Here is a 14,859-nt window from a genome sequence, read left to right as displayed (position 1 = left end):
TCTGATGGCCAGAATGGATCTGATACGCATTCTGAACTTGGGAGTAGGGAAGATTAGTAAGGTAACAGGAAACTGGCAGAAAGACTCGGAATGCATTTCTTCTGGCTCTTGTTTCTCATTATTATTGGGCTACGTAATGTATAAAAAAATAGAGTACTGTGAGAATTCACAAGCTATGTTCAGGGTACTGAAGCCTTAATGATATAATTCAATCTGCTATTTACTGAAATTTCTTCTTTGCTTCACTATCTCCAGAATGCCTGAAGGAATTACACAGCACAACAACACTTCATATCTTATGCAGCCAAAGCCACAATAGGAACAGCTGCATACAGAGCCACCAAATGAATCTCCTTAGTGCACGATCAAGAGCATTTTGATGTATGACCTCAAATGGACTGCAGTTTAGAATCAAGATGAATATTGTTTAGCATCGTGATCTTAAATTGGAGCACACTATGGTGATAGTATGAAAAAGAGCAACGGAGAAACAGTGTAGCTACAATTGCTTTTTTATTAGAAGTATAGTTTTCTAGAATACAAATGACAGCAGAGGCTGCTGCTGACTTCGCTACAAACACTTAAGCTTTTGGCAGCTCAAACTTTGTTTGGGGTATTTGCAGACAAGTGGTTTTTCAAGTAGGATAAACAATGGCAAAGTCTCAACAAAGCTACTGAGGCTTGAAGGACTTCCACATACTGCTTTTGAATGTATCTAAAAACCAAATGCAAACTGGAACACCTATGACTACCTCGCCTTTTTTTTTTTTTTTTCCTGATGGAAAAATTTAAAAATTCCTCTTGTTAAAAAAAAAAAAAACTGCTGTTGCCATGACATCATCATCATAGAATGGCTTAGGTTGGAAAGATCACCTAGTTCCAACCCCATTGCCATGAGCAGAGTTGTCACCACTAGATCAGGCTGCCCAGGATCCCATCCAAACTGGCCCTGAATGCCTCCAGAAATGGGGCATCCACAACCTTCCTGGGCAATCTTTTCCAGTGCCTCATCATCCTCCGAGTAAAAAATTTCTTCCTACCATCTAACCTAAATCTCCTCTCCTTTAGTTTAAAGCCATTCACCCTTGTCCTGTCATTATCAGACCATGGGAAAAGTCAGTCTACCTCTTGCTTTTATAAGTGCCCTTCAAGTACTGGAAGGCTGCAGTGAAGTCTCCCCAGAACCTTCTCTTCTCCAAGCTAAACAAGCCCAACTCCTTCAATCTTTCTTCAAAGGAGAAGTGCTCTTCTGATCATCTTCATTGCCCTCCTCTGGATCCACTCCAACAGCTCTACATCCTTCCTGTACTGGGGGCCCCACTAATATTAGTAAACACTACCAGCATATTAATCTGAGGTGTAGCTCCCAAAAGATCCCAAAAGCACCAACATGAGCTATTTTTGATTAAAGCTAACCCAGAAAAGAGCAGAAATGTAGCTTTTTGGAAGCTTTGGTCAGAACACCCACATTTTTTTTTAATCACAATTGACTAGATCTGCCTCAACACACAAGAATAAGTTGACTTGGAATTTCCTTTATTTCTTATGAAACTATCAGTGCCATCTATGAGCTGATAGTCTGAAATTAATTCAGCATTAATTTTTCATAGTTTAAAACATCTTTCTTGAATATCTTTTGTTAATTATTCAAGTTGTAACTCCAGTTAACTTTCAAAGAGAAAAATTCTTTATGTCTATGCTACCCTCTGACTATACCTTCACTTCTAAATTAAAGAGATCCTCAGAGCAAAAGATGCAGCACAGCTCAGGCTGGTATGCCTGGAAACATTTCTGCACCTTTGTGGAAAATAATCTGGGGTCCTTAGGGGACACCAGATTGAACATGAGTCATCAGCATGCCACTGCAACAAAGACCAACCACATTCTGACTACAGGAGCATAGCCAGCAGGTTCAGCAGCAGGTGCGTTTTGATTTTGGTCTTCCTAAAGATTAACATACTGGAGCAAGCCCAGTTCAGGGTCACCAACTGGTCAGGACCTGGAGCACAGGACATATGAAGAGAGGCTGAAATAAAATGGTTTGCTCAGCCTGGAGGAGAAAACACTAAGGGGCAATCTTATTAAATTACCTAATCAAAAGAAAAAGAGATGTGACCAGAATAATCTCATAGGTGCACAGTGATAGGACAAAAGGCAGCAGATAGAAGTTGCGAAGTTGCGATAGAAGGGTAGTAAGGCCCTACAGAGGGATCTGGATAGGCTGGATAGCTGGGCTGAAGCCAATGGGATGAGATTCAACAAGACCAAATGCTGGGTCCTGCACTTTGGCCACAATAACCCCAGGCAACACTACAGGCTTGGGGCAGAGCGGCTGGAAGACTGTGTAGAGGAAATGGACCTGGGGGTGTTGACTGACGCTAGACTGAACATCAGCCAGCAGTGTGCCCAGGTGGCCAAGAAGGCCAGTGGCATCCCGGCTTGTATCAGAAATAGTGTGGCCAGCAGGAACAGGGAAGTAATTATCCCCCTGTACTCAGCACTGGTAAGGCCGCACCTTGAGTGCTATGTCCAGTTTTGGGCCCCTCACTGCAAGAAAGACATCAAGGCCCTGGAGCGTGTCCAGAGGAGGACAACAAAGCTGGTGAGGGATCTGGAGCACAGGCCTTATGAGGAGCAGCTGAAGGAGCTGGGATTGTTCAGTCTGGAGAAGAGGAGGCTCACGGGAGACCTTATTGCTCTCTATAACTACGTGAAGGAAGGTTGTAGTGATCTGGGGGTTGGCCTCTTCTCTCGTGTGACTAGTGATAGGACTAGAGGGAATGGCTTCAAGCTGCACCAGGGAAGATTCAGGGTGGATGTTAGGAAATACTACTTCTCTGAAAAGGTGGTCAGGCACTGGAAATGAGCTGCCCAGAGAGGTGGTGGAGTCACCGAGCCTGGTGGTGTTCAAAGAGTGTTTGGATGTTGTGTTGAGGGACATGGTTTAGGGAGAACCATTGGTGAAGGGCGAATGGTTGGACTGGATGATCCTGTGGGTCTTTTCCAACCTTAGTGATTCTATGATTCTATGATTCTATGAAAGAGGGAAGTTATAATTAGGTGTTAGGAAAAGAAGTATTACATTGAAGGTGATTGTATAAGACACAGGTTGCACAGAGAGGTTGTGAAGTCTTCATCCTTGGAGGTATTACAAGATTAAACTGAACATGGACCAGAGCTGAGCACATGGTTGAAGAAATGAATTCTGAAAGGTCCCTTCCAACCTTAATCTGATGATTCTCTAAATCTCACTCAATCAGTGTTTACACAAACTGCAGACTGGAAATAGTCTATGATCTATGCTGTCCCCTGAACTTTGCACTGGAAGAGTTGTAATTGGTGTCAGCCAACACTACCAAGAGGAATGTGCAGTATGAGACCACAAAAAAACATTTTGGACATGCTCAAAACTATGTTCCAGCAATATCTCATTTACTTGTTCAGACACAAGCTTTGTGTCTTACAGCAAGTTTCTTCAACCTCCTGCTCTCAGAGAACGCAGAAGAGAAACCATTAGGAGCTGAAGAAATGTTTCAGATGTTGAATCATCTTCCCTATCAGATCTATCTCACTACAGACAAATATCTGCAAGCAGGATAAAGTAGCACTGGTCAGTGTACTTGGAATCCAAAGTAGCTGCAGCAGCTGAGCAAGGAAAATCAATAACTTCACAGTTCAACTCTCTGGTCACACCTTCAGTAGACATCCAACAGAGATTCCCCCAGAACATATTAACCTGGTAAGGAAGAAACCTACTACTTTACCAAGGAGATGCCCAGCAGAGGACGCCTATGAGGCAGCTGTGAGTAGTGACAATGTTAAAAGCACAGGAGATGCAAACTTGGCTTTCAGAACAGGCGTCATCAGGAGGAACATGACAGCCACTGAGGATAATATATTAACCTGGCAACCATTTCCAGACACACGAAGGAGAAGAAAATCATCAGGAGTATGCAGCACGGAGTCACCAACAGCAACTCACGCCTGTCCATCCTCATAAGCTTCTGTTAATGGAATCACCAACCTGATGGAGGGAAGAGCAGTGAATACTGTCTTTGCAAACTTCAGCAAAGTCTTTCATACTGTTTCCCAGCAAGGAGAAATGCAGAGTCTTGTCTCTGGGGAGGAACATCTCCAGGCACCAGGACATGCTGGGGGACTCCAGCTGGAAAGTAGCTTGAAATAAAAGGCTCTGGGGTGCCCTCATAGACACAAAGTTGGCCATGAGTCAGCAGCGTGCTCTTGCTGCTAAGAAGGCTAATGGTATTCTTGGCTGTATCAGATAAAGTATCACCAGCAGGTCATGAGAGGTGGCCCTTTCCCTCTAATCATGACTGGTGATGCCACATCTGGAGCATTGTGTCCAGTTCTGAAGACATGGACATACTGGAAAGAGTCTAGCAGAGGGTTATGAAGATGATCAAAGAAGTGGAACATCTGTCCCATGAGGAAATGCTGTTCCATTTGGGGAAGAGGAAGATCAAAGGGAATGTTATCAACACGTAAAAATACCTGAAAGGAAAGTGTAAAGAAAATGAAGACAGGCTCTTTTCAGTGGTGCCCAGTGACAGGAGAAGAGGCAATGGGCACAAACTGGAACACAAGAGGTTCTCTCTGAACATCAGGAAAAAATTCTTTTACTCTGCAGTTGATGTAAAACTGTCACAGATTGCCCAGAGAAGTTGTGGAGTCTCCCTGTCTCCCTCCTTGGAGATTTTCAAAAGCTACCTGGACATGGTCTTGGGCAATCTGCATGGACTGGCCCAGCTTGAGGAGGGGGTTTGGGCCAGTTGGCCTCCAGAGATCCCTTCCCATCTCAACCATTCTGTAACTGTGTGATTGGACTTCCCTTGTCGCAGCTGTGTAGATCTGTCCTCTTGAGTGGCCTGAACTTTGCAAGAAATAACAATGATTGCAACTGTGACTTCACCTTGGACAGTAGCCATGGAGATATGGGAAAGAGAAGACTTTTCCCCTCTCTACCTACACATGTAAACAAGGGTCAGTCTCACTCTGTTTCCAAACTTTCTTCTCTTGGCTGAAAAAGACGAACAAAAGCACAAGAGAGTCTAATTACAGCCTACATATTCACCAGGATACATGACGTCAGTTTGGATTCTCCAGCGTGCTATTCAAGCTGTATCTTTCAATAAGATATGCTTGGGAGAAACACAATCTGTTCCCTTTAGTAAAAAACTCTGTATACTGCTAGCTACAAATATAGGACAGTAAGAGAGCACACTAAACCACAAAACCAGCCATAAAATAAAAACAAAAAGAAACCTTTTTGTATTTTATAAAATCTTTAATATCACCTCTTTTATAACTTGAAGCTGATGAGAGGGCAGGAGAATGCTCACACTATGAAGTCTGAAATGTACATCTAAACCAGTCACCAGACAGGTTCAAAAATATTATCAGGGATATTCAGAATGTTTGTTTTATTATCAGAAAACACATTTATTCCTCTAATTCAAATTTCATACAGTATGTTTTATAACATCACACCTTTTTTTTTTTTTTTTTTGTAGAGAGGGTGTTTCATTATAAAAATAATCTGTGTATGAACTCACACAGCAGACAGCAGAGATGCTCTAGTTTTTTAACTAGTTACTAAAATCCATGGAAAGCAAAATTAAACAGGAATTAAAAAGCAGTTCAGAAACAAAGAAAACTGCTTCTCTAGATTAACTGCTAAATTAAAATACGAAGAGTAAAAAATAAAGACCTTTTCTAAATTGATTTCAACAATAAAAACATAAATGATAAATGTTAGAATTCAAAAGGAAAAAGAAAGTACCATAGAAGTGAAGTAACTGGAAGAAAAAAATCCTTGACTGCAGGACTTCTTCAGTCTCTTATCACATTATCCCCAGTTCAAAAAAAGCCTTCAGAAATCTCCCAATTAATATCAGTCCCATGCTTACCTCCCATTAAAACAGATGTGATTTAGTCATCTGCTTAAGTGCTTTGTGGCACTGGTTCTATGCTATAATTAAAATATTTCAATGAACAAAAAGTACTAATGAGAAAATGATGGCTAAGCTAAGAATAATGTATAAAATCTCAGTTCTAGTAGTATAATAGCTGCAAAATAGTTTGGCATCTTGGCTAACAGGAGGAAGCCCAACGAAGGGAACATTATACAAAAAGGCAATTTACTTCTTAGGAATTTTCCAGTTCCCTTTTGCTGTTGCTGCAGTTATGCTTTTCAGAATTATTCCCTTCTCCAATGCTTGGTCTTCAAAGAAACTTTAATAATATCACTGGCTTGGATCTTCACTCATCAAAAGCAATTTTATGTTGTCATAACTTCACAGTAATCAAATAAGTTACAGCACCATAAAATTAATAAAACACCATTGTTTGTTGCCGTAGAAATAATTACTGCTGCACAATATTGCATAAGGTCACACAGAGACAATAAAGGTTAACAGACCTATTTCTGTGAGATCTAAGCTATTTATCCAGCTACTTTGATGAACACCAGAAGAAAATGAACACATGAGCCAAGCATGATTACTTCATCTATAACAACTAGCTATTTATTTACTTGCCCTTCCTTATTACAGACAATGCTGGGGTCTTCTACAGAAGCAGCACTGCACGCCCCTTCCAGACTGTATCAAAAATGTTTTGCTGCACTAGTCTTACCCCATGCTTTTCTCAGAAACATAATTTCTCTGTATCAACCAACTGAGTTCCATACGTAGGAAAACTAGATTAGTCTGCTGGCTAACACAGATAGGGCTGACTGACTCTACTGCAAAAGATGTTATCTATAGTATAAAGTAAAAACTCTGAGTATTTTTCACCCCGAATTGCAAAATGCTCAGTTTAACTACTGATCAGGAATGAAAAAGAGAGGGTACATGACACACACATAAACAATTTCTAGAACAAAATCTCTTCAACTTGGCTATGACCAAGATTAGACAAGCACTGTGGCAAAAATCCAAACGTCCGTCAGGCTCCAAGTCTTTACTAACATGGAGATGAATAGGTGATATCAAGCTCAGAGAACATAGGAGGAGAAGATACAATACAGCCAAAGAGAAGAGATTAAAATCATGTAAAAATTGAGCTTCTATATAGAAGGAAGCATTACAGTAGGATAAAGTAGGAAAAGGAATACATTTATCTTCATATTTCATTACAAGTTAATTAAAATTATAAGTCTATTCATCTGATTAGAAAGTTATTCATCTGAAGATAATGCTGTGCAAATCTTTATCTTAATAAAATTAATTTCTTTATTTTAGAGGAAAAACATCCATTCATTGCCTAAATTCTACAGTAATTTCAGTGGAATAATTTACATACTTAAATTACTTGCTTAAACTCACAGTAGTTTAGTATTTAAGCACACGTTTAAATTTATAGTATTGAGCTGAAGTACACATATCATTATAGAGAGACGTATGTATTTTTATAACATGTTCACTGGTAAATGCCAGAAATCCAAAAAAGGTTCAGATCTACCAGAAATGAGTTACGCTACAATATCCAAAAAAGGAACATAAATACATAAATCTTGTTCAAGGGTAATTGAAAAGTCATATTTAACAGTGAACTTCCGCTGTATACAGTAACATTGTTCTATGCCAACTATTACCTTCTAGGATCTAACTAATAATGAAAGTCTTCCCAAGCAGAAGGGTTTAATTTATAGTTTTAACTATACACATGAATATGAAGATTTGTTTTTTACCTATTCCTAGACAGAATGTATTTTCATTTGTTCTACCAGAAGCAGAATAAGGTTGACCAAATTTTCATATTCAAATTTTCCTCACATCAGTAGTTTCTAGACATGTTCACATTCAATATAAGATGCTCTTCCAATTGTCTTCATTATTCAGTAATGATCTAGATCACTTGATTGCATGCTTATTGTGTAACACTTAACCACCATCTAATTTCAAACATATAAAGCAAATGAACTAATTAGCAGTGCTGGACACAAGCAACATCTATTCCTATGAAAGGCACTAAGTGCAAACACGGTGCATGGTTCCCCCATTGCTCACCTAGTATTACTCAACCTTGATTTAGCAAATGGAAAGATACTCCACCCTGTCTCTGCCGTCTCTTCTGACTGGCACAGAGATACAAGTCTCCAGAAACAACAGAACTTAAGTGACATAAGCTGCAATAAATCAGCCATGCTAGGAAACATATCCATTATGGAATGGCATCTTTTAAAACAAACACAAGTTAATTTTACCTTACCCTTTGACCTTGAGCTCCATCTCTTCCAGGTGAACCTGATGCTCCTGGGACACCCTAGGCATTATAAAGGGAGAACCAATGATCAACTCAACAGAATGCAACAAAATCACTTTCAAATTTAGCTGTATGGCATGCTTTTTCACAAATGAGAGGAACCAGGGAATTGATAATGGGTGGGGCCATAGAAGAGTTAGTAATGAAGGTATTTCTGTGAAATGAGGGATGGTTAAACACAGTTCAAATGCACACTCATTCACACTCCCTCAGTACAATCCTCTGTTAAGGACACTGACAATTGAGTCACATCAGCCTTCCCATGCTGCTAAGCTGTAAAGAAATCTGCATGATTACAGTGTTGTGTCAGTATGACTCTACTGCATGAATCAGTATCTTAACCTGAAAGTATAAATGCTATTTTTCTTTCTCTTTTCTAAAACAGAGCCTGGTACTATATTGTTTGAAATCGGTGTAGCAATATGAAATGGCCTGAGTATGATTATGTCCAGCACAGCTCCACACTGTTCAAAAGAAATCTCATTCTCTGGCTCATGAAAGCAGTAGAGCAGCCATTACTGTAGTGGTCCAGAAGACTGACAAAACTGAATTATGAAGAAAGATTGCATAAGTTTACTATCTCTAACATATATAAACAAGAAGGGGGACCCTGGTAACAACCAACAAATCCTAGAAGGATATAATGAGAAGAAAACTGTTTGAAAAAGAAAGAGCAAATGATCCTGGGAAGCAGCAATCAATTGGAAACTCCTTTCTAAATACCAGACATGAATTAAGTTAAGATTCACTGAAAATTACAGTTTTTAATATGCTGATCTTGTGAATGATACCCTAAAAAAAAAAAGAAATTAACTGCCTGATATGTCCTCCTATATAATTCCAGAAGGAATTTACTATGCTCTAAGTGAAAATAAGCAGATGTTATCAAAAATTCACTACACAAGCAGAAATTCAAAAGTCAATAGTCTCTAAGTTGTTACAGACCCAATATTCAGTGTTTAACAAGGTTGAGAAAATAGCCAGTTCTTCAGACCCTGAACAATTTGGTCACTGCATACCAGCATACCCTAGATTCCTGCTTCTAAATATCCATTCGAATTTGCCATGACAACACACTTCTTAGCAGTTTTGCATATGTGCCTTAAATTCACCATGATGTCAATTCAACACAAACTTAGTAAGTGACAGCTCAAACAATAACAGAGAATACCTGCAGGCCAGGAAAACCAAGATCTCCTTTCTCTCCCTTTTCACCCGGTGGCCCCTGCAGATTAAGAAGCACCCATAGTAACTCAAATATATGGTTATTTTTCTATTTATAATAGTTCTTATCAGCATCTTTAGGAAACACAAAAACAAAAACAAAAACCAACCAATAAGCATACAAACAAACAGAAAACAAGGCTACTTTTCCTGCTGAAAGCAAACCTTTAAACTCGATTTGAAAAAAATATAAATGAAGAATTCACAAATATAAAAAAATAAAGACTATATGAAATTCATTTTAAAAGACTTCAGAATTAAGCAGACAGAAGTATAGCCATTATGTCACAAAAAATGTAGTTGTTTGTTCCTTCCTTATGGGTATCTATTTCGTTTCAGTACTCAGGAGTACTTCCTTTAATGATGAAACCAATGGATTTCTATCGAATACATGTATGACAAAGATACACTTTTCCAGATCATAAGCTAATTTTAATTAAATTCTGTCATAACACATTTCCTCTGTGAAATAACTGATTTTATAATTAATGTATTCTGTATTATTCCCTGATGACAGCATCAAGAATATGCAGTTTCAAGAAATTACTTTGTTATATCTTTACTGTAGTGCAGTAGAAAAAAGAAAGGGTGTTATAACAGTAAAATTATGAAACAAGTCTAGCAGAAAAAAAAGACATGTATGTGATGCTTTTTAGGACTTGTGTGTACCTATCTACAGGAGATGGATATAAAACAAATTTGTCCTCTCGATTCATTGTTCTGCCAATGTGTGTTTATGATGAAATTCTGATACTTATTTCACAACAGCTTTGCAAATTCCAGGCCTAATCATCTCCTGCGATGACAGACTCTGTAAGTGCAGTGAATACTATTGCTCAGCTTTGGCAGCAAATACGGTATTCTTGCTTAGGTATACCTTTCAAGTCAGAACTGATCTGAAATGAGCAATACCACAATTAGAAGAAAGATTAAATATTAACATTTTGGTTCGGGGCCATGTTACTCCCCTACCATGATTCTTTTTCTTGTTTCAAGGCTTGGATCCTCATACCTGAGTCACACCAAACTGATTAAATTCCTCCAGCTAACCAGAAGTCATATCCAAGTTCAAACTGGAACGCTGGCATTAAACACTTTCCACTGTACGTTAAACCCAAATATGCAACTTCCCCTCAAATACTGAAATGCAGATTCTGATCAGGACACCAAAAGATATTTTGTTGTCATCTAAGATATATGCTGTCCAAAACACAGAAGAAAACCCTATTGTTTTGGTAAGTCTCACTGGAAGGCCTTGAATAGAAAGTCCACTGGGTCCTTGTGGTCCTGGAGGTCCTTGAGGTCCAGGAACACCAATTTCACCTCGAGGTCCATCTGGTCCCTAGAGTGGCACAGGACATAAGTTAAACTCCTATCATATGGACAAGGGCAGCTTCTGTTTGAAGAATTAAGTACTGATAGACTCAGAAGCATCTGAAATATGAGTTAACATTTGAGTGAACAGTTAGTGTTCAATTTGCAAAAGGCACGGCTACTTTATAAATATATATATAAAAAAATTATGCTGCTGTAGCAGTATTCTGAATTTTATTTTTTTTATCAAGAAATACACATGACAAGTGATTGTTATGAAAAGAGAAGCACGAAACCCCAATGGCATTTCACTATGCATTTTCCCCAGCAACAGTAGAGAATCTGGGATTCATTTCATAGTTTACATGCAGCAGAAATAAACCGAGAGCCTGTGCATCTGACAACCGTAAAGTGTTGTATAAAGTACCTTTGGACCTGGATCTCCACGATGACCTTTGGCACCTCTGACACCTGGACCACCCTGTAAAGTACAAGCACGGGACTTTCTGAAAATCAAAACTATCAAATAAATAGAAATGAAATCCAGAGAAGCCCGAACGTTTCTTTCCTGTTCTTCAATCATAGTGAATATCCTGTCCAGATCCTTCCACTGGAGTAATTAAACTGAGAACATACTTAAGTGTGATCATACATGGAAACAGATTTAAACGCAGATGTAACTAATTTCCAGAGCCAAGAATGCACAAACAGTAAGTATCAAAATAACACTGAAAGCTACAATAGGGATAGAAGTGCATGTGGTTATGGGTTCCCCTTCAGTTGCTGAAACCTCCTGCACATCTGTCCGCTCTCCTCAGGATCACCACATTGTTAAAGGCTGAGTTTTCAATTACCAAGGAATATTTTTCACCAAGGACAACTCCAGTATCTACTAAATTTACAATGGTCAAATTTAGTGTTACACTTAGGCAAATAATCTTTCACCTATTTTTGTCTTTCTTACTTTCTTCAGTGGTGCCTACATCTGTTAAACATTTATTAACCAAATGTTGCCGTTCTTATTAGTATCATCTGAGACACTGGAGTTGCATATACCTATGGATGGCTGCCATGAATGTGTTTTGTATATACATGTTGGATGTGCTTTATCCTCCAGGACAGCATAAAGATTGTTTTTCACATTTTTTCAGGTCAATTTCCCTCTTCCTTCACTCGAGTGTATTCCTTTATCTCTTGGGATATAAGCATTACAGAGACTGCCCTTCTTTGTAGTCAAAAAGGACTGTGTACAACTAGGCACCGTAACTGAAACATATGCTTTAAGATTCACAATGTGTCTGGTTTTGAACCCAGTAATCCTAGCATGGCAAAAGCACAAATTCCAGAAAAGCATTGATATGAGTTGAAAACATCACAAGAGCCTCCCTTATTTTTCCCATGAACTAGTTTTAGTGGTTAAATCCCAGCATTAATAAGATTGTATAATAATATCAAATTTGTCATTACTTTGACTTCTAATTCTAGCCAAGATTTCCTGTTATGTCTTTTCTGTTATTTTAAAAAACCTCCTTATAGCCAGTACTTCCCCCAGAAACTATTCTTAATCGACTGTTATGAATTCACCTCTTTAGCTTTTTTGGTTAGTTAAAACCAATGAAGCGCTGAAAGCTTTTCATTACAATTAAACTTCACCAAGTGATCCAATAATGTTTTGTGTCTCCTTCCTCACTTTCTCGAGTTCTGCAGCTCTCCTTACACAATGCAGGCATCAGGTTTGTGTGCTATCTTAGTTCTATATGCAGAATTTCAGACAGCATGATCAAATTCTGGCAGATTAAGGCATAAAAAAATGTAACCCATAATGAAAACTTCCAGATAATCTTAACTCTAAACAATACTTCGTCTTATCTAAAATGCTTCACTTTCTAAAAGATCTTAAATAATATTTCCAGAGATACAGTCCCAATCAAATGGAAGCCTTTTATTATGAGTCTTTTTGGTATAATATCTAAAACTGGCTGCATGGAAGAATTCTGATCCCTAAAACAGAAAAATCCTTGGCTTTGAGAAAAGTCACATGATATTTTAATGGCCCAGAGCAGTACTGACCAGACAAAGCAATGTGACTGACTCTTGGTTGGCTCAGAAAAGAACAGTGAGTTGGTTTTTCTTGCTTTGCTTTTTCCCGAACCTCATACACTTTTCCTGAGCCATATGCCATGTAACTGTCTGGCAAAAAAAGAAAATAAAAAAAATCACTCAAAAGAGGCTGAATTCTAGAATTACATTCTCCCCTGTCCAGACAATAATAGGAAAGAAGGGGACAGACTCTTCAGCAAGGTCTATTGTGATAGAAAAAGGTGAGACAGTTTCAAACTAAAAGAAGGAAAATTTGGATTGGAGATAAGGTAAAAGATTTTTTTTTTTACAGTAAGGGTAGTGAAGCACTGGAACAGATTGCCCAGAGAGGTGGTGGATGATCCCTCCCTGGAGACATTCAAGGTCAGGCCAGACCAAGCTCTGAGCAACTTGTTCTAGTTGTAGACATCCATGTACATTGCAGAGGAGAAGGACTAGATGATCTTTAAGGGTTCCTTCCAATGTAAACAATTCTAGGATTCTATGACTTTTCTACTTGATTTTAAACCTCCTCTTGTAGCGAATTATCTTACTCAAATGATTGTTAATCTTAGATATAATAAATAAAAATAGATTATTTATTGCTGAATTAAGCTTTGGCATTTCTTGATCTATATGCATTTTGAACTGTAGCAACACATACCCTTCCATTCAAATAATTTTTAAACATTTTTATTTTCCTGAGAAATGTGGTAAAAGGACTCGTGTGAATTATCCCACTGCAAAAAAACACACTGGAAATCTGTATAAAGGAATTAAAACCTTAATCTATATGTGATTCATAACCTATACTCGAAAAGGAGAACACAGTAATTTTTTCCTTGTTCAAGACACACATCTTCAGTGAAATTTATCCTTTTTAAGTTCCTTTTCAAGCTTTTGTACCTAAAGCTTGAAGAACAGTTCTTGCAAAAAAAGACGTAATGTCTGAATTATGTAATTTGTGTACTTTAAAATCTTTTCAAAACACTTATTTTCCTTTACATTCTTCAACGGGTCTATCCCTTGAAAACATGCTCTTGTATCATTCAGAATGGTATGAGCTGAGAAACATGAAATTTGTTCATAAGAGGGCCTTATGTCAAGCTAACTTAGCAAGCAGCCCTAAGATGTCAACCTGTGAAAGAAAAAGCACATGAATGTTCTACAGATATCCTAGTTACAACTATCTTACACTAAATCAATAATATATTATTGTAAATAGAGCCTACAACTTTTCTAAACTGCCAAAAATCAGCCATGTGATGTGAGATTGAGTTATCTGAATTCAAATAACCCACATCTCAGTTGTCTGGTCTGATCCATTATCTGAGTTCTTCCATAAGTCAGGAGAAAGACTGATTTTTTCCATCTTCCTAAGATACTACACTGAGTTGGAAAGTAGAATATCTGTCTTCTAGACAAGACTATCTAGTTCCACTTGTTACATAAGAAACATAGGACACTTGCTGAGCATTTATATAGTAAACGCTTAGAGGAGTGCTAGCAAAGTAACATCACAAAGTACAGGGAAGATTTGAGCTTGTATATTTCATCATTCACCGGCAAGCTAGTAAAACTTCCAATTCCCTAAATGCTTCAGGCCTTCTTAACCATCAGAAATTTGACTTAGTGATAAGTTGCTTTCTTTTTTCTTAGCATCTTTACTCTAATTGAATGTCAATGAATCACTTTACTGATACTTGAAACTCTAATTTAATCTTATTAGTTACACAATTTCAGTATGTTTACATGTCTCGGAATAAAGGTGGCACAAGGACAACTTGGTACAGTTGGCTAAAAACCTGAATAATGTCTTACCGGAGGTCCTGGAGGTCCCAGAGGACCCTTATTAGCTTCTGAACAGGAACAAGCATGAGGAAGGGCAGGGCAATTTTCCTCATCTCTCTAAAGAAAGATCAAGATAGGGTGAGACTTATGTACAAAAATTCAGAA

General features: G+C 38.2%; 1 protein-coding gene across 10 annotated transcripts in view; it reads right to left on the bottom strand.

The window, feature by feature from the left end:
• The window catches only part of COL14A1 (collagen type XIV alpha 1 chain), a 120,781-nt gene that overhangs the window by 21,956 nt on the left and 83,966 nt on the right, over positions 1-14,859 (bottom strand). For all 10 annotated transcript variants that reach the window (XM_040676790.2, XM_040676779.2, XM_040676821.2 and 7 more), the window contains 5 exons: positions 14,725-14,811; positions 11,252-11,305; positions 10,757-10,852; positions 9,458-9,511; positions 8,233-8,286 (listed from right to left, as the gene is read on the bottom strand). In XM_040676790.2, the coding sequence (XP_040532724.1) occupies positions 8,233-8,286; positions 9,458-9,511; positions 10,757-10,852; positions 11,252-11,305; positions 14,725-14,811 (345 nt within the window). The remainder of the gene's footprint in view (positions 1-8,232; positions 8,287-9,457; positions 9,512-10,756; positions 10,853-11,251; positions 11,306-14,724; positions 14,812-14,859) is intronic.

The sequence above is a fragment of the Gallus gallus genome, chromosome 2, assembly GCF_016699485.2.
Source record: "Gallus gallus isolate bGalGal1 chromosome 2, bGalGal1.mat.broiler.GRCg7b, whole genome shotgun sequence".
NCBI classification, from domain to species: domain Eukaryota; kingdom Metazoa; phylum Chordata; class Aves; order Galliformes; family Phasianidae; genus Gallus; species Gallus gallus.
This window is presented reverse-complemented; position numbering and strand designations above follow the sequence as displayed.